Source organism: Thunnus maccoyii, chromosome 21 (genome assembly GCF_910596095.1).
Source record: "Thunnus maccoyii chromosome 21, fThuMac1.1, whole genome shotgun sequence".
In the NCBI taxonomy this organism is placed as follows: Eukaryota; Metazoa; Chordata; class Actinopteri; order Scombriformes; family Scombridae; genus Thunnus; species Thunnus maccoyii.
Genome location: NC_056553.1, coordinates 16,420,589 through 16,440,029, shown reverse-complemented (window position 1 = coordinate 16,440,029; position 19,441 = coordinate 16,420,589). Strand labels below are relative to the sequence as shown.

At 38.2% G+C, this 19,441-nt stretch overlaps 2 protein-coding genes across 3 annotated transcripts; both read right to left on the bottom strand.

Annotated features, from left to right (window-relative positions):
* Positions 1–233: 233 nt before the first annotated feature.
* hnf4g (hepatocyte nuclear factor 4, gamma) lies at positions 234–10,957 on the bottom strand. 2 transcript variants are annotated; one of them, XM_042399665.1, is made up of 12 exons: positions 10,822–10,921; positions 8,511–8,676; positions 7,996–8,090; positions 6,819–6,940; positions 6,751–6,757; positions 6,576–6,703; positions 6,012–6,099; positions 5,379–5,531; positions 4,347–4,396; positions 3,944–4,130; positions 1,178–1,297; positions 234–678 (listed from the first exon to the last, which is right to left on the bottom strand). In XM_042399665.1, the coding sequence occupies exons 1-12, from the start codon at positions 10,907–10,909 to the stop codon at positions 557–559; spliced, it is 1,326 nt and encodes a 441-aa protein (XP_042255599.1). In that variant the 5' UTR covers positions 10,910–10,921; the 3' UTR covers positions 234–556. The 2 variants fall into 2 exon arrangements, with proteins under 2 accessions (XP_042255599.1, XP_042255596.1); XM_042399662.1 differs by lacking the exon at positions 6,751–6,757 and having other exon boundaries at positions 6,576–6,725; positions 6,834–6,940; positions 10,822–10,957.
* Positions 10,958–15,422: 4,465 nt separating this feature from the next.
* Positions 15,423–18,762, bottom strand: LOC121888297 (probable G-protein coupled receptor 141). The gene is made up of 2 exons (XM_042399736.1): positions 18,446–18,762; positions 15,423–17,213 (listed from the first exon to the last, which is right to left on the bottom strand). The coding sequence occupies exon 2, from the start codon at positions 17,206–17,208 to the stop codon at positions 16,294–16,296; it is 915 nt and encodes a 304-aa protein (XP_042255670.1). The 5' UTR covers positions 17,209–17,213; positions 18,446–18,762; the 3' UTR covers positions 15,423–16,293.
* Positions 18,763–19,441: the final 679 nt, after the last annotated feature.

Sequence of the window (19,441 nt, the reverse complement as noted above, 5' to 3'; positions counted from 1 at the left end):
TCGCTGTTGCTTCTGTAGCTTACTCATATGATTAAATAGTACTTTATATATTTACACACTATCACAACTACTCACTTGATATGCACCACTAATAAACTGTACACAATGATCCATAAGGACTGGGGGCCCTAACTGCTAACAGCTTTCTAACAGCATTAGAATAAAATATACAATTCATTACAAGGCAAAGGTTTGGGATGTTTTTTTTTTTAAAAAAAAACTGAGAGTGAAAGGATACAAAGTTGAAAACCAATCTATTAGTTTTAGGTGACCGCAAAAATGTTCAGCATGTTTTTTTAAACCCTTGTGTGGTGTTTCATTTGTCCACTTAATTTGAAAACGACATTCTGAAGTTTGGAATTGCTGCATGTAGCCACTTTAATTATGTCTAAGTTACTGTTGCAACACCACCAGGAGTCACAGGGGAAAGAAGCAGGGTAAAGTCTAACCACAGACACTGAACAGCTTTCATAATTTTTATGTCGTGACCATGATGATGAATATGGGGCTGAGGAAGCTGATCCCACGAAAGCTGCTTTTTTAGTACAGGGAGCAGTCAGGGGTCTGTCTGTGTGGAGGAAGAGGGGCTTGCTGGAGGACAAAGAGGCTGGGAAAAGTGTTTGTACATCTCTGGAGCAGGACCTTGCGGGGGCGATGGGATGGGAGTGTCTGGAGAGGCTGAAGGAAAAGAGGCAGGGACAGAGAGACGTTTTATATTAGTTTTTGCAAATTTTGTTTAAAAAAAAAGCAATATAATCATTTGTCTGTAAAATGTTTCCAACATGACCCTCTAGTAATGTTATCAGGATCTGCAGTTGGTCATATACATACAATTCCCATCAATCTTATGTGTCCATTAGGTGGTGTAATATTGCCGAGTGCATTTTTTATTTTCAAATGAAAGTGTACAATATGGCCAATACTTATCAATTCTTGTAAATGTTACTTTTTAATGGATTTTTCACGTACAGGATGCCTATTTATTAGTTTCAAGTTAATGGAAATGCATCTTTCTCTCCATCTTGAAATGCAACTAGCACACACTAATGTGACATTTCATGAAAAGAGACGAATTGTACATGAACTTTAATATTTCTTGTGTGTGTCAGAAGGTTAGACACAAACTAGTATGTATGTGTGTTGTTGTTTCTCAGGTTGTTGAGTATGTGGGTCTTACCTATCTGTGGAGTGTGTGCAATAGGCATGGTGCTGATGACCAGTGTGTGTCCAGTCACAGGGTCCTGGGCCAGCTGGGTGTGTGCTGGATGGTGCAGGTGTGAGGGCTCTGATGTTAAGCCTGGACACAAAACACAGCCTCACGTTAATTGAACTGTGAACTTCAACAGATTGTGCAAGTTGTTTTTACACAGTAAGATGTTTTCCTGTATCTCAACAATAAATCTGTTATTTGATCAGGTGACATTTAAGGACTCACACACAATAAAATTTTCCAAAACACAGATTTCACCTTGCACATGGTAGCATCTCACCTAACAAGCCCTTATCAGACCAAAGAGAACTATTGTAGTTCACTTTGCATATTTTTTTCACTAGATCATCACTAATAATGATCTGCAAAAAGCCAATGAACTGAATGATTTTTATATTAGGTTCAAAATGCAGGACTTTTCTTTGGAATGTAATAATGTACTTGAGACCACCTCAACTACTGATTTGAGCTTCAGGCTAGTGGTTGATCCACACAAGATTCAGTCACTTTTTAGACATGTATGCACAAAGAAATCCACAGGCCCAGATGGCATCTCTGCTCTTCTCTTAAAGACCTGTGCCGAAGAACTCACCCCAGCTGTCTTCTAGCAGTCTGTGTACTCACACACTGTCCCTGCCCGCTGGAAAAAATCCATGATTATTCCAGCTCCAAAAAAACCTTGTCCAATTGAAAATAATGATTATAGACCTGTGTCTCCAACTTTGATTGTGATGAAATGCTTTAAAAAATACATGGTGTCTGTACTCAAAGCAGAGGTCAATTCTGTACTAGATCCATTCCAATTAGCTTACAGGCGAGGCTGGGCAAGGATGATGATGTTAACAGTATCACCCTTTTGACTATTAAGCACTTGGAAGACCCCGAGGCCTATGCACACCTGCTATTTGTTGATTTTAGCTCTGTTTTTAATACGCTTCAGCCCTGCTAATCTGCTAATCCCGAAACTGAAACAGATGAGTATCAATCCTTTTATAACCAAGTGGTATTTTTCCTTTTTGACCAATTGAATCCAGCATGACAGGGTCAACAATACCCTTTCAGAACCCAGATCAGGTACATTATACACAAATGAGTGTACAAGCAGCCACCCTATGAATCACATTCTAAAATTTTCAGATGACACTGCTATCCTCAGCCTACTGCACAAGACATAAGTCCTTCAGCCTATTGCACTGAAACAGAGTTTTGTGCAATGGTGTGATGCCATCCATCTAGACCGTAGGTCAGTGGGAGATCATAGTCCAGTGGCATTACATGATGAACCAATCAGGTCCGCTCCTACAACTACCTTGGCATTCACTTGGACAACACCTTCAGCTGGAAGGCCCATGTTGAAAGTTTGTGTTCTTGTTTACAGCAGAGATTATACTTTTTACGCAGACTCAGAGTGCATGGGATAGATCAGAGTATTGTGTTTTTATTCTATCAGGCTGTATTAGAGAGTATAGTCACGTATGGGATGTCAGCATGTTATGGCAATCTCTCTGTACAGTCAAAATCTAAGCTTGCTCATCTGGTTAAGGTTATGGGGAGGAAAGAACACCAGTCCCCCCAGTCAATATATGAGCAGTCGGTTCTCAGGCAAGCACAGAGAATAGAGTCTAATCCATCTCATATTCACCATGCTGAGTATGAGCTCTTACCTTCAGGAAGATGATATAGCGTACCCCATTGCAAACTCAGCCATTTTAAAAACTCATTTGTGCCTACATCAATTAATTTTTTAAATAATGTTGCTTGAGGCTGTAGGGTTGTTCAGTAGCTTCATGGTATGATGCGAGGGGTTGTGTAATAGATATTTGATATAATGCAAGGGGTTGTGCAATGTGTTGCTTGTTCTTATCACTGGTTGTGTAATATGTGCAATCTATGATTGTGATGTGCTACAGTATGCGTTACTTTGCTTATATGTTGTTAATTTTTTTTATTTTTACTTCTATGGAGGAAGTTATATGATAAGAGAATATATCATATGTGCAGAATTTGAGTTCAAGAGAAATGTCTCTATGGGGAAAATAAAGTGTATCGTATCATATCGTATCGTAAGTTTATAAGTATATTTGACATTACTGTATGTTGCATTTTTGTACTTTATCAGTTGCACATGCACATTTGTAAATAGAACAGCAAGACTGTTGTTGTGTTAGTTCCACATCTCTATAGAGTGTTGAAAAATAAGACAAATGCAACTCTCTCTTTTCCCTCAAGTCAGGTTATCATATTCAGGAGTTGTTTTTAGTGCACAGTGAATAAATGGAAGACATTTTTGGAGATAACTTATTTCCACACCTCATCTTATGCTTTAGTTGTTTAGTTTAGTTTAGTTCTATCATGGCCATTCTTAGAATATTTTATGCATACTTGCTTTAACTTTAGACTTCCCTATTCATAGATATTATTGCAGACGTTATGTTTCAGATGTTTTCTAGCGGCATCTCATGTAGCAAGTTGTCTATTTTGGCTTTTCCTAATATATAGGTTGATTTTACAAATGTATTCCATGTCTTTGTAAAATCTAGCTTTCTCCCCTCTGCACATATCCTGGAAAACTTTCCAGAGTATGTATACTTTTGTTTTTCGGCATTGCTTTATGCACATACGGTTCCCACATTCACCACTAACGAGCTCCACTGTTGCATTGGCAACCTAGTTGAAGGTCATCCTATTTTTCATCTTTCAGGTTTATAAGCGCAGACATGGGCCCAGTCTTACCTCCCAGCAGCATTTCATGCAGCAGGTTGTCTATCTTGGCCAGGCCACAGAGCTTAATGAACTGGAGCTGTTCGATCATCTGCCAGGTGATGCTCTGCAGGGTGGGCAGCAGGAGTAACAACTCTCCAAAACGACCCCTGGAGTCATACTGACGGTCATTAATGTAGTCTTCCAGACTCATCTGGACCTACACACACACACGAACACACACACACACACACACACCACACACAAGGCCAAGTCTCCATTAGTGTAAGAAAACTGCACAGTTGTCGTTGTACATTGACTGATATATCAGTGAAATATGTGTAAAATACATAATATACTGTTAAGTATAATAACCAATGACAGTATAAATGACCAGACTAGAAAAGAAGTTACAAGGGTCAAATGTTCTACCTACCTGCAGACGCATGGCCTTGATCTTCGAAGGGTCCCGCAAAGATTTTGCATCTGCAGATTGGGAGGCCAAGTGTGGAATTGGGGGAGGGATTGAAGGGCAAGAGGGTGAGGAAAAAAACAGAAAGATCAAGGATGGAATTGAGGATATGAGTGGAATTGATGGAATGATTATGGTCAAACTGGGGCATGAAGGCAAAATGAGGGGATTTAGTGAAGGGGAGAGAAAAAGGGGGGCAGGTAAAAGGAAATGGAAGCTGGGATTCTGGTTACACTGGGCTAAGGAAGGATGGAAGGTTTGTGATTTAACTTGAAGTGTAACCAGATGCAGGATATGTTGGAAAAAGGGACCTGGGCAGAAATTGTGAGGGGTTTCAGACAAGGTAGTGTTAGCAGAAGTGTTTTGTTTGCAATTTTCAATCTTTTACAATCAATTGCTGAAATGTTCACATTGTTTGTCTTTTTCCTGATCAATCTTTTACCTTTTTATAAGTTTTAAGTCTCTTTGTTTTTGTTTTTATGCTCTATTTTTAAATATAACATGGTCACACGTATGTCATTTATTTAGTTGCAATTATTTATTCAATTAATTGAACATTTTTTGAACTGATAACTTTGATAAATGTGTGTGCCATTATGCAACACCAACCCCAATCAGCATATCATAACACGCAATTAGGTCATAAAACTCTGAGCCAAGGTTATCACTGATACTAATTTCCAAAATCCTGTTCTAAGAAGTACCAAGAAGTAGATGTAATTTCCTCACACGTGCCTAAAAATACCTTACCTAAGCTTACTCACGTACTACACCAACCAGAGAACCAGATAAAATTTCTAATTACACATACAGATAATAATCCCTGAATAGAGAGGCAAGAGTGAGCCAGAAAACAGGGTAACCACACATGCCCAAGAAGAGTAAATTAGTGACTACTTAACACCAATAAGGTTAGTTTTCAAGTATACAAGTCACAAATCCCCTGAGGGCTGGTGGGGTAATAAACTACTACTAAATATTATGTTTAATTGTTACCCGGGTCAAAGAAGATGATGGCTTTGAGCGCTGCATACTCGTTGTCATCTATTTGAATATCCTGGAAGGGCTGGACCAGCTCATCCAACACTCGGTTGGCTACCCGGCAGATCTCTGATTCAGTACTGTTCTTGTGGATCACACAGCCATTACCTGCAGACAAAGAGAGTATCAATGAGTGGCTGTGTTGAAGGGAGTCAACAAGGAGGAAAAGGTATGTGAGTGTGTATGGGGATGGAGTGTGGGAGTATGCTTGTGTAGAAGGGTGACAGGAATAGTACTTTTAGCCTTGAGAGAATGATAAGTTGAATGTTGTGGACTTTTGTTAGGCCTATTTAAGGATTTCAGTCAAGGTTAAGGTAAAGGCACGTGAGGAAGGTCCCTGCAAAATGTGTGTTTCTGTGTACTCGGGTGTGAGTAGATGACAGATCTGCCTACAGTACAATGTTGGGACATACCCCAGTAATGAGTAATGCAATTTATTAGAGACACTTTTGAAGTCACAAAGAAAAAGAAACCTTTAGTTAATCATTCTCAGCTAATACAACATTTGATCAGTCTTCACACTTGAGTGCTGAACCACCTTATTGCACCACATATAAATAAGATGCCATTCTACTGGTCAGTTCATACCTAAAAGCAGGAAGTCCTTGAATGGCATTGACCTTTTGGCAACCCCAAGCAAAAGGTGTTCACCTGCATGAGCCCTGAGCAAGCTCACCTGGAGACAAACACACGCAGGCATGCACGCACACACAGTTAAACAAAGAACACAAACAATGCAACAATGCATCCCTTTTGCCCTTACATACATCACACAGCGGCCATGTTTAGAGTGTATTATAGTATATTAAGCAGTCTCTGTATGCTAATTTAAAACAACATCTCTAAAACTCAAGTTAATCATTGCTTCAAATGTTCTATGACCTATGTCTGCTTTTGGTTAATTAAGAAGGTACTTTCTTCCATCCCAACTTGACCAAAAAAATGCTTTGTTAGAGCACCAAACACACTCAGACCCATATAAGCTAAACACAACCAATATGGAAAGACAGCACTTCAAAACTGTATTAAACAGAAGTGCTTGAGTCGGAGAGATGCTTTTAGCAAGCATGAAATCAAAATATGCAAGAGAATGACTGTATGCAAGCAATAACATAATCAGAGATCACCCATAATGCACCGCAGCTCTATTACCTGATCATCCAGTGGTAGTTCTCCGAAGGCAGGAATGTATTTGGCCCATTCCACCAACACCAGTAACTGTTGTCTCATAGAATCGCATACATCTCCAACAGTGGCTGATTTCTGCTCCGTTACGTCTGCTATTCCAACTGTAGCAGTGATCTGGAGGGAGACAGAATATAATGACTTCCTGGCTCACCATTTGTTAATTCAACCAGCTCACATATACAAACAGTAGGAAAATAGGAAATTCACAAGGAGGATTGTCACCTGTTGGGACAGTGATTCTGCTTGGGCCAAAATAGTGATGGGTGGCACGTCTTGGGAGTCAGGAATACTTCTTCTTGAGCTGATCCGGTCTCTCTCATTCTGTACAGCTAAAATATAACAGACAGCTAAAGTAACTGTGTGAAACAAAAAGAGAAATTTAAAAAAAGAAGAGGGAGATGACAGCACCTCCTTCTTAAAAATCAACTAATTTTCAAATAGTTGTGGGTCCATTAATCCTAATAATATTAAAATCTATTTCCTGGTTCAGCATTTTAAAGAAGTTACCCCAAGTTGTTATTTATGAGTGGTAAGTGTTGGAGGGGAAATCCTACATGCAAACTATGACAGTGGATACCAGGGCAGTTAATATTTAGGAAAATAGTCATACAGGCTGGCATCAGCAAGCGGAGTCAAACGTTAACCAGTTCCAATCCAGAACAACATGTTTGAATAACACATGATTACGTGTCATAAAACTCTGTGCCAAGGTTATACCCCTCATAAATACACACACACACACAGGCACACTAAGTAATCAACTACTTTATGGCCGAGCCAATTTCAACCATTTTGAAGCAGCTTTCAGATTCTCTGATGACAGCCTTTCCTTCAATGTCACTAGTTTTAGGCTCATACCTGTAAAATGTTATCTCTAAAATATATAAATGTAAAGTTTACTGACAATATTTTTTTCTTTCTATTTTTTTTCTTTTTTGCACATAAAACTAACACAACGTAAACTAACAATTATTTTCATTATTGATTAATCTGTTGATCATTTTCTAGATTTATCGACAGTCTTTTGGTCTTTAAAATGTCAGAAAATGGTAAAAAATAACGATCATTGTTTCTCAAAGCCCAAGCTGCAACCTAAAAAGTCCACAACCCAAATATATTTAGTTTACTATCATATAGGACTAAAAAAAACAGAAAATATTCACATCCAGGAAGCTAGAACAAGAGAATTTGGGCATTTTTTCTTAAGAAATGACTCAAAACAATGAATCTGTTATGAAAATAGTTGGCAATTCATTTTCTGTAGATTAATTAATTGACTACTCGTTGCAGCCCTAGTCTCTACATTTTAGTGCAGCTTCAATATGGTCAGTTTGTCATGTCGTGTAACAGTTTTTCCTGGGTGACAGGAGAGAGGGTTCCCTACCTTCTTTTTTCATGCCAGCTCTGAAACATTTGTTGAGTCTGCAGAAACGACACTGGTTCCTCTTATCTTTATCTACAATGCACTGTCTGTTAAACCTGCATATGAAGAACATACAATTTGATAGTTTTACAGAGCAAGACATATAACAATACAGTGTACTGTAATGTAACATAATGTAATGTGACATTCTATATCATGATGACTGGACTGAAAAGGTACTTATCAGTCGTTTAAGAGTATTTAGGGAGTATATGTACAAGAGGACGTTTATGTGCTTGCACATCATGTATGTATGTGTCTTACAACTTTCATATGTTAGTAATGTAATTTTATGCCATGAGTACAGCATCTCTCTATTTATGTTCATCAATAATGAACACTTGGGCATTATTTTGTATTTAAGTGCATGAAGTGTCTATAGATGTCTGTAGGTGTGATGTCTTTGCATGTTTTTAGGTGTGCTTTTTTTCCATGTGTTTATGGGTGCTCACGTAGTATGTTCTTGTTCTCTGTACCTGCAAGTGTAGACATGGCTCTTGCGTATGGAGCGTCTGAAGAAACCTTTACAGCCATCACAGCTGGAGGCTCCATAGTGTTTCCCGGTGGCTTTGTCTCCACAGATGGCACAGTTACTGCTGACCCCGTCTGCACCAGGTAGGCTCGGCTCTGTTGGCATGTTGTCTGAAACATACAAAAACACTCACCCAGGTAAATATACAGTACCTGTATGTTCACACACTCAAGTGCATACTCATACATCTATGTAATACATAGACTGGAATAGACACAAATACAAAAACAAAACGGAAGCAATGCGTTGCAGTATACATCCAAAAATCGTCCACTATAATAATTCAATTATTTGCTAGCCTGGAACCACAATGCAAACTGTTCACTGCACTGTTTTATCTAATTGCAGACACTTTTGTAGAATTTCTATGTGATGATAGCATCTTTAAAATTATTCTGATGGTAAAAGGTTTTTTGTGCTAATTCTGTTTGCGCTCTAACCACCTGGTGTATGTCGCACACTGATAAAGGCCTGATGGGCAAAAACGTTCTGTGACAGATGAACATTTAAATCAAGTGAAAGATATATTTTTGAATGCGTCCCTCTTTCAACACACTTTCCACAAAAAAAAACTTTTTTGTGAAAAGTGTGTTGCCTTCAGCCTATTCATCTCAGTCTATATGGGTCAGATCTGTAGAGTGCTGCATTGCAGTCTGTCACAATTTTTACCATTGATTTTTTTCCAAAAGTTGTACCTATTGCCATATTTTTATGTGTTGACAAATTGGCAAGAGCAGCTGTTAGCAGTTGCTGCCATACCAGGTCAGAGTTGCTCAGAACATAAAAAAGTAAACTAATTCTAGCAATTGCCTCTTTTATGAAGTAAATGTTGTTTAATGAGTTGACCGTTATAATCATTATTGAGGGAAAAGTTTAGTAGAAAGAACACTATTTCTAATAATAGCATTCTATGTATTCTATGTATAGTCCATACTATAACTGCAGAGGTTTGTTGGGGTTTGTATAACTGCAAAATCACTTGTGTGATGTTGGATTTGAACATTATAGTATATGCATCTGCAAAACCTAAATCGGGAAAAAGAAACATGGCAGTTCGATCGCTCACCAACCATATTAAATATTATTGCTGATGTCTTTCATCATCATAATCATCATAATCATTATCATGATCATCAGCAGAAGCTTCATCACCATAATCAAAACTATAATCATCATCATTGTCTGCATATTTACTGCTCTATTACAGCCTACCAAATAGAACACAACATGAACATGACATCATAACATGTAAAAATTCAAGAGACATCAACACATCCCTCCACACGCACACACACACACACACACACACACACACTTCTCTCTCAGCCCCCACACCAGGTAGTGCCACGGGAAGATGAGTCAGTGTTCGACTAACTTTCTGTTCACATGCTGAGGTGACATCAGTATATCAGTAAGATGCGTGCTTGCCCCTCAATAAAACTTCTTTATGACACATACCAGCAATTCCTGCCTAAATAGGTTTATAACATTTTGAGTTTTTACAACCTCCGCCTTACCCTTTTCTTTTCTCTAACCACAGCTACAGGTATCCTCTTGCATACAGTATAGGAAATAGACAAGTGGAAATAATTTTCCACAATCAGTGTTAACAGAGAACTGAATACACGCACTATTGGCCAACATCAAAATGTCAGAAGTTTCCCCAGCATTTAATTTAGACATGTGGAGTGTGTTATGTAAAAACTAGGCCTTACTGCTTTCCCGTTCTTTAAATAGCAACTCATTTGCTTTCAGCTGGTCTCACTTCTCTTCATCAGCAAACCTCTGTCTTACAAACTTAACTATATACCTTCTCACACAGTTCTGAGGCAGATAACCGCACCACCTTCTCCCAAAAAGATTACATATTAATCAGTAAGGTTACAGACTCCTCTCATTTCTCTGTCCATTTATGCCATTTTGATTGTGGAAAATGTTTGTATTCGCTCAACAATTTTAATTGTTTAAAAGTTAATTGTTAATTGTTTAAAAGTTAATTGTTAATTGTTTAAAAGTTATTTGTTAAATAGAATAGGTCCTGCTATGTGCAGTAGGTTAATATGAAGATAAAGGTGACAATGGGTTTAAAAGATAGGAGTCCTTATAACATGCATGAGAGCATATCCAACTTAACATTCATTCTGAAAAACAGACATTTTGTACTTCAGTTCATGTCTGTTGAACATGTCTTGTATGTGTTTGCATATGGGTGTCTGTTTGCACATGTTTATGTGTCTGTATGCACACACGCTTACCTCCTCCTCCATAGAGTACCTCTGCATTCTCAAAGCCCAGCGTATTGTATGAGGGGTCCAGGCCTTCACAGTAATTGGCTACTTCCATATCTAAGAGAGATTTACTCTGAAGAGCAGGAGGATACTTCATTCCTCTTTTAACCCAATCTTCTCTTCTCTCTTCTCCTCTTGTCTTGTCTTCTCTTGTCTTCTCGTGTCTTCTCTTTCAGTCTCTTCGCTCTAAAGTCTCTCTTTCTCTCTTTTTCTTTATCTGCTAGTCTCTGCTTCATCTAATTCTTACAGACATGACATGGGAGATCCCTGGCATAAAAGATATATAATCCCATCTGATTGGGCCAGGAAAACAAGGAGAGGGGAGGAGCTGTGACTAAGACTTCTCACCTTATTGTACATTACTTATCTGTCCTTCTCCCTCACACTTATCACAGGATGGATAGATAGAGGTGAAGGAGATATTTCCCTTCTCCCTCTCTCTACTTTTTTTTTTTTTTTTTTTTTTACCTGAGACAGACTCTGCAGGCATGATGATACACACACATTTATGAATGTGTGTGTGTGTGTGTTGTGTGTGTGTGTGTGTGTGTGTGTGTGTGTGTGTGTGTGTGTGTGTGTGTGTGTGTGTGTGTGTGTGTGTTTGTGTGTGTGTGTCCTTCCCAGGCCTCCTAATCTAATCAATAGAGGAGTAATAGCACCACCAACTCAGCAGATATAATCTATAAAGACATAAAGTGAAGTGGAAAACACCAATAACTCTTCCACAAACACACTCCTTGGGTTTACATCCAACCCTCTGTTCATAAAACTTAACTCTATTTCTAATTTTAACCTTATACTGTAAATATATCAAAGGAGATTAACCTCACTGACTGCAGTCCAGTTGAAGCCTCACATCTTGTGTTTTTGCTTGTATTTTTGGAATGTTTAAATTGCGCAGAGTGTCATTTTTTTAATCCATCAAAATAAGAAATGTATTACATTTTCATTGATTGCGATTAGTGCTATGGCTTATGATGAATGAGAATTCTCAGACAGGGTGATATATTTATTTTAGTCTTTGTTGAATAATGAGACAGTCTGCTGTGTAAAAATACGAGAGATACTAACGCCGCCTAAGAAGCAGCTCATGTCAAGATAACACATTTTTATACTTCTCACACTTTTCTGTCACTGTAGAAACACCCAAATAGATTTCTTTAGAAATTAGGACATCAAAAGTGGAAGTCAAAAATACAAGTTCATCCCCGAGCTGCCTCCTCCTTCGAGGCAAGAATGCTGTGAACACACTCTAACCATAAACCAGTTAAAATGTCCCAACCCACCCATTTTACATCAGGGGTTTCATTGCACTAAATCTTATTGTGTGGCTTAAAGGCAATCAGTTTGGGGCATTGTGTTGGAGAAGGTTGTAAATGATAAGAGGCAGTAATATGGGAGATGCCCTACATCAGTAACGAGAGAGCCAATGAGAAAAGCACCTACAGAGTATGAGCAGGCATGTGGGTTATATATCGTCACTGTAGGTACAGTATATCAGAATGCAGATTATTTCTAATTACCTACTAGACTATTCATTTCCAGCCATAGATAGTTAATTCAGGAGGCTGAGATAAAGGGGTTGAAAGATATAAAGGAGAGGGAGGAAGGGAAAGAGAGAAGTGATAGAGAGATTATATTTTAACCATGCCGTGAGGTCAGGCCTCCTGACTCATCAGGTTTGTATAGAGTGAAGAAGAAATGACTCTCATGTTCACAAACACTTAAACACAAAATGACTGATGCAGAACATTGTAGAGAAGATTATAAAGACAAATAGATAAAGGTTAATTAAAGATAGCTGGGGTAGTGCTTGTATATAATATTGTATGTAAGTAGGTCATTTTATGAGAGGCTACTCATGAGAGATACTGTTTGGTTTAACATACAAAAAGAAAGCAAAACTGTATGTTTTGGTGCTTTTGGTCTAGGCATGCACAATTGCAGAAAAATCCAGTATTCATTGAAAAGTGCAATGAATCCCCCTTTTAAGTGCAAGGACAACAAGCTGAGTAATTTAAGTCTGCATTGATCATTTTCTTTCCACATTTTTGAATACTTGACAAATCATACCCTCCTCTTGATTTATTTGGATAGTGACACAATATTCCAAACACTGAAGCTGATAAGATGTTTAGAAAGCAAGCCCATGTTCACTTGGTTTGTTTACTTTGTTCACCTCACTAATACATTGAAAACACATCTTTCAACCATGCTTTGGTGCAATGATGTAAACCTGCATTCAGGTAAGTTCACCAGCTGGGTATAAGGAAACTCCAGCTCCTATTTCATTGCATCTACTGGCACACACATACTGTAGAAGACCACTGCTTTAACAGTTAAACATAAAAATATATTTTAAAAAAATCCATATGAATTACACATTCATAGAAACACAAAAATTTAGTGTAAAAGGTGTTATGACTTATTCAATTGAAAGCTAAGCAGGACATGACTGAGAAACCTTGCTTCCGCCTAGCAACCAAAAGCTCTTTGCAGTCATAAAACCCAGAGTTAAGAGGCTATCTCTGTGTGAACTGGCCATAATACTGTCACCACTATTTAGACTTGAGTTTTTAATAGTCACAAGATGATGATCAGCCACCCAACTGACTCTAGTAAACCGTCACTTCCTAAAACCTGAGCAACTGTTAAAAAATATACAGTTCAGCAGAATATTATTCACTCCTAAAACTCCAAAAGTTTATCTTCATTTTAACTAGTCAAAGATCATCATTACTTGCATATTGATTTGGTGCAAATGAATAGAAATATGTGAAATTCATCATCAGTTTAACTTCTACAACACTCAACAGAAGGAAGTTTCCTTAAATTTTAGAGTTACATGCAGACCTGGCAAAAAAAACAAAAACAAAAAAAAACATCTTTTCTATAAATCCATAATCCCTACTGGCATTACTAGTATTTTAATGTGTGTCATACTCATTTATTTTTCCATATTTTCATTTTCCATCTATTGCAAAGTCTGAAGTTTGGTTAATGACATTCATCTTTGATAACAGAGCTTATGTTTTACAAATGATTTGTCCAGCTGAATTAGACTGTATACATCAACTCACACTTAAGCCTCAAAAATCAACTCTCTGGCACACTCAACAAAACTTCACCATTGCAATTTTCACAAAGGTAGAGTTTATTGTAGGGCCATTGTTTTGGATTGCATTGTATGGGACGGGTGTTATGTCCACAGCTTGTATATCCAATGTTTTTTTTTTACACAGTCTGTAGTATACAATATCAAAACTCATGTTTCACTGTCACAAAGTGGGGGTGTTAATTGCCAATTACACTAATCAGAAAAGTGACATTAATTGTATAACTGGTTAAGTTATTTTAATGTGCATTCAGTGGTAGCAGTGGTATTGCATCAGGGGAGAAAAACAATGCAACTGTAATGGATCTTTTTCACAGCAGACATTTTGACTTGTCATAGTAGGAAAGTGCAGGTGGAACATTAACAATGGATCTCTTCCATTAAGTGTCCCAGTGAGCAACTCCAGTGTGCTAGCATGCACAACAGCAGGGCCCTTAAAGTGGCTAATCTAAATGGAATACTGTTGTTATTAATGCCATTGATTGAGCTGTTTCTGCTGTGACATGTCAAAATGTCTGCTGTGAAAAAGGTCTACACCATCTTCCTGCTTAGCGATTTGTTGCTCCGAAACAGTGCTCTTGTTACAGACTAAGTCCTTGTACAGAATATGAAATGGGTTATCACATGATCTTTACGGCGCAGCATGCGTGACAAAGTGAGTCTATCTTATCTGCTTTCACAAAATGTCTGCGGACAGAGGTGAGAACACTATCTTATTAAACACACTCGACAAAATGCAAATACCACATACTGTATCCTGCCATTCAAAAGTACACCACCTCTGGTTACAGGACATTTAGCAGCAATTGAATTGTATGTGAATGGGGAGTACCACCATATTACCACCAAAATACAAAACCACGTGATTTAGCAGAACATATCACTATGCTAAACTTCTTTGAGGAACTACTTAAGGTAAGCTTAATTTCCTCCACAAATTCTTACAGCCACTGTTAATATTTTGCATTTCAATAACAATATAATTCACAGAAGTTTGACTTACCTGTGTTTCTGTTTCCGTGTGGGATGTGCATTTATCCAGGTGTACCGTTGTATTCCGGCAGTGAGCAGACCTCAGTGTGACATTAGTCTAGGTGACACTGAGAATGTTAAAAAGGTAAAGGTGTTCGACAACATTAAAAGCGAAGGTTGGAGAGCTGAGCGGCCTATAATTCATGGAGCGACACATTGGATGGCGCCACCATAGCCCTGTCATTAGATCGATTTACTAAACAAACTCAAAGTAGGGTGGGGATGTTAAACAGTAACCCAGTGCCATAAAAACCAAAAGGAAAAGGATCACCAGGTGTGGGTGTTTGTGTGCGTGTGTGTAAGTCAGCTAGGGCCTCTGCTTCAGAGGGCAGAAGGTAAGAGATCCAAGAGGTTTGAGGTAATGTTTCACAAAATAATGGTAGAAAAGTAACAATTTTAGACATTTATTTCTCTTCTCAGCTTTGGAGCTGAACACTTCAGCTATGTACACAGAGGTTAAGTGTTAGCAAATACAGTGAAATAAATATATATATATATATTTTCATTTCCAGCCACATACAATTGAAAAATGAGTCTTAACTTTCAAGCCAATTCCACCATATAATATTACAAATAGCAAACTTGAATCCTGTGTAGTTTACACAAGGACCAGCAGATGGCAATAGTTCATTCATTTTGAGTCAAAAGCAAATAACAGTTTCCAGTCAAGTCAAAATCTTTCAATATTTTCATAGAAGTACAATACGGTTTTATCATTCAGAGCATACATAAATTTCAGTTGACTTAACAGTTATAGGATTGATAAAGCAGAGCATGGGATCTGACAGAGTTTAGATGGGAGCTTTGGCTTGTCTACCTGGTTTTGAAGATAAACAAAAATAAATGATGATGACAACAGCTCCAACAATGGCTACTAAGTAGCCAGTGATTAAAGATTATTTTGTTTCACTACTCTTCCTTAGGTCAAGAATGACCTTCACACTCTCAGATAAACTTTCAAAGAAATAGTGGTTGATTTTGGAAACTGAAAGCTAAATGAATCCTGAATCCTGATGCGGTTGAACTAAGCTCTGTAGGCTCATCTGTGCATTTTACACTGCATGTTTCAACAATCATTTTTTCATTATATGCTTTTATGTCTTTTTCTGAATGATTGTTCATTTGAGCTTTTTAATTGTTGCTGTTATAACCTGTCTGCTTTTATGGAGCTGCACCAAAGCAATTTTCCTATCATAAACTCTGACAAGGCAATAAGGAACTGTAAAGTAAGGCTTAAAAACTAAAGCAAATTAAGTCTCTGACCCCCTAACACAAACTCCCACCCATGATTTTCAAACAATCTTTCCTGGGAAGCACCTGGAGCAAGTTCTCCTCCCCAAGAAGGTCAGCATGTCCAAGCAGTTAAAAGTGGTCAGACTCAGAAACACCTCATTGAGATTCTGCAATTCCGAAATTTTTGCTACGTAATATATCCGGAACACGTGGTAGGGAATGAAGCAGATCACCATGATGAGGGCAAAGCACAGGCTCTTCAGCTGAGCCCCAAAGTCCTGCTGTGAGGTGCATCCCTTGCGATGCTTCCGGTATAAAACCCGCAGGACATTGGCTTGGAGGGCTGTCAACAGAATGGCCACTACTATTATCAATGTGCTTATGATGTGGTTTAACACCTGGACGGAATCATTTATGTTTTTGCCAAAGTGGAAGCATTTTTCTCCATGTGTGTCACCTTCCTTATCTTTGCCGTAGTAAAACTCTATTACGCAAGGGGTTGTGACCAGCACCACCATCCACACCACAGCACTGCCAAGTAGTGCATGAACCTTCTGCATGGAGGCCACCTGCTCTGCTTTGCAGTAGAACGTCATCAGGCGCGTGATGAGGATGATCACATAGAAGATAAAGGACATGTACATGTGGACGTGGATCATAGCACTGATAAATTTACAGAACCAAGGGTTCAGCCCCCATCTATTTAATGCATAATAGTAAATCCTGAAGGGCACAGTGAGAAGGAAGATGAAGTGGGTGAAAATGAGGTTGAGCACAGCGATGGAGGTGAAGGAAGTCGTGCTGGACTTCATGATGTGCATCATAAGGCTCAGGCTAATGGTACCGATGAGCAGAACCACAGAGTAGATAGCTAGGAGGACTGGGTGGTACTGTCCGTGGGTGGTACTGTTATTGGAGGAGTTGGTTGTTGTGGAATTGGCCGTGGTCGTGCACAGGGTTGTCGTGGAATTCATCTTAACTAAAAAAAAAAGGGGGGGGGGGGGTGAGAGAGAGGAACATGTGAATTAATGTGAGTAATTGAGTAATGGACAGAAAAAAGTTAAGAAATAGAAGTAGATCAAGAAATTGTATAGTAAACATGTGAGTAACAGAAATAAAAGGAAAAGAAATGTAGAAAGACATAAAAAAGTAATACATGTCAGTAAAAACTGGCTTATTTTTTACTCTAACACAACACTACATTATAGACATACTTTACTGATACTAGGTTCACAGTTTTACAAATCTGTCCTAAAACAATAGTCAGGTGACCAAATAGACATTGACACCTGCTTTTCTTGCTGTAATCATTTCTCCTTTGTATACCAGCCATTAAAGATGCAATCTTTATCTGAGTTTCATGAGCTGTCGGTTCAGGGGCGGCTTTCTTTTTTTGTCTCCAACTTTATTAACGTCGCGCGCATTTGTTCTGATCTGAGATTCTGGTGCTGGTGCAACATCTAGTGGGGCTGAATATTGTATATTGCACCTTTAAGAGATCCCTTCATAATGTGTTTTCAATGTAAGTGATGGGGGACAAAATCCACAGCCCTCCTTCCACGCAAAACTATATTTAAAAGTTTATCTGAGGATGAATATCTTTCTAAGTTACTGTCTTTTTAGCACCAAATTCCCTCTTTTTGTTACAATCCTTCAACTGAAACTGAACAGAACACTGTCTGTTGAGACATAAAGAGTGAAACTGTAACTGAGAATGATATCCACTTTATCTGATGAACTCAGATGGCTGAAACCTCATATTATCTTCAGATAAACTTTTGAACACTTTTTTGCTCAAAACTGTGGATTTCCTCCCCCTTCACTAACATTGTAAGCACATTTGGAGGGGATTTTCTTATGGTCAGTATGAACAGGAGGAATGATTACAGCGAGAAACCTTAAATCAGAGTGTAATCTTAATCTGACACAATGTTTTGCATATTTTCAAATAGCTTCAAATTTACATATTATCAGTTTAACAGGAAACAGGACTAAAACAGCTACATAAGACCAAACACCTCAGATACTCTAACTAAAATGAAAAATACAGCATTAAATACTTAATACAGCATTTAAATATTTTGAAGTTTAAAAAAAAGAGATATTGTTCATAGTTTAATCATTACCAAGAGAGCAATGCAGCAATAGAAGTTGAAATATGACTGAACAAGTCAAAGCCAGAGGGTTTACTAGTAGATTTACTGTACGTACCTTTTGGTCAAAGAACAGCTGGTTGCCGAGTTTTCTTGTGTGTGCAAATAAAGCTTTAAACGTTGTGAACGTCCTCTACATTACATCACATTAACTCCAACACAACAATGGTTAGGCTCTAGTTAAGTTTACGGAGAGACCGAGAATCTTTGTGTGTGTGTGCCTCCGTTGCTGCTTGGATAAATGTATGCATGTGCTTGTGTGTGTGTCCTCAAGTGCGAATGTGTGCCAACTTTCGAGAAGTTAAGGTTAAGAAAGTAAACTGTGACTGTGTTGTGAAAAACCACAGTCCAGTTTTGCATATTGTGTGTGCCCTGTGTGTGTGTGTGTGTGTGTGTCTGTGTTCTGTCAGAAACAGGAGGTGATTGCACACACAACACAACCACAGAGCTGGTTGCTTCCTTCTTCTTGTCACCTCTCTCTACATACACCCATTATTGATTTGCTTAGTCTCAGACATCTAAAAAAAACATCTAAAATATACAAGTACACTAAAATCCAAACTCTCAAAAACAATGGAATGCAATGTGGTAAATTACTTAAGAGAGAATGATTTATAGTCTCTAAGCTCATGAGGCGAACTCTTACCAATACATCTCCCCCATGATCAGGACTCAAATATGCAGTATACTGTTTAAATAGAAGCACATTTTATTTAAGTTCAGTACACTTTATACCATCACATCATTTGCATCACAAGAAAATAAAATACAGATTTGATAGATGCAGATGCATTGCCAAGGCCAGCAGCTTCTTTCGCATTTTAGCTTGGAATCTAAATACGAAGTTTAGCCTATTACCTTCAGGTTAATTTTCAAAATCTATTTTGTCACCTTTTTTTTGGAGTTGTTAGAAACGTCTCTCACTAGCTTCACAATTTTGAAACTGACACATAAAAGTAGACAGCCAATAGACAATAGTCACACTATCTAGTCAAAGTATTGGCTAACTCAAAAGAGAAGAAGTGAGAAAGGATGCGGTGTTGCTAGCTGTGAT

Excerpts from the sequence above, each read along its gene's own strand:
- LOC121888297 (XM_042399736.1), bottom strand. The coding sequence starts at position 17,208 with ATGAATTCCACGACAACCCTGTGCACGACCACGGCCAATTCCACAACA.
- hnf4g (XM_042399662.1), bottom strand. The coding sequence starts at position 10,951 with ATGAAGTATCCTCCTGCTCTTCAGAGTAAATCTCTCTTAGATATGGAA. Across the intron at positions 6,726-6,833 it reads CAGAATCACTGTCCCAACAG|ATCACTGCTACAGTTGGAAT; the intron begins GTGACAATCCTC and ends GTCTCCCTCCAG. Across the intron at positions 679-1,177 it reads TGCACACACTCCACAGATAG|CCTCTCCAGACACTCCCATC; the intron begins GTAAGACCCACA and ends CTTTTCCTTCAG.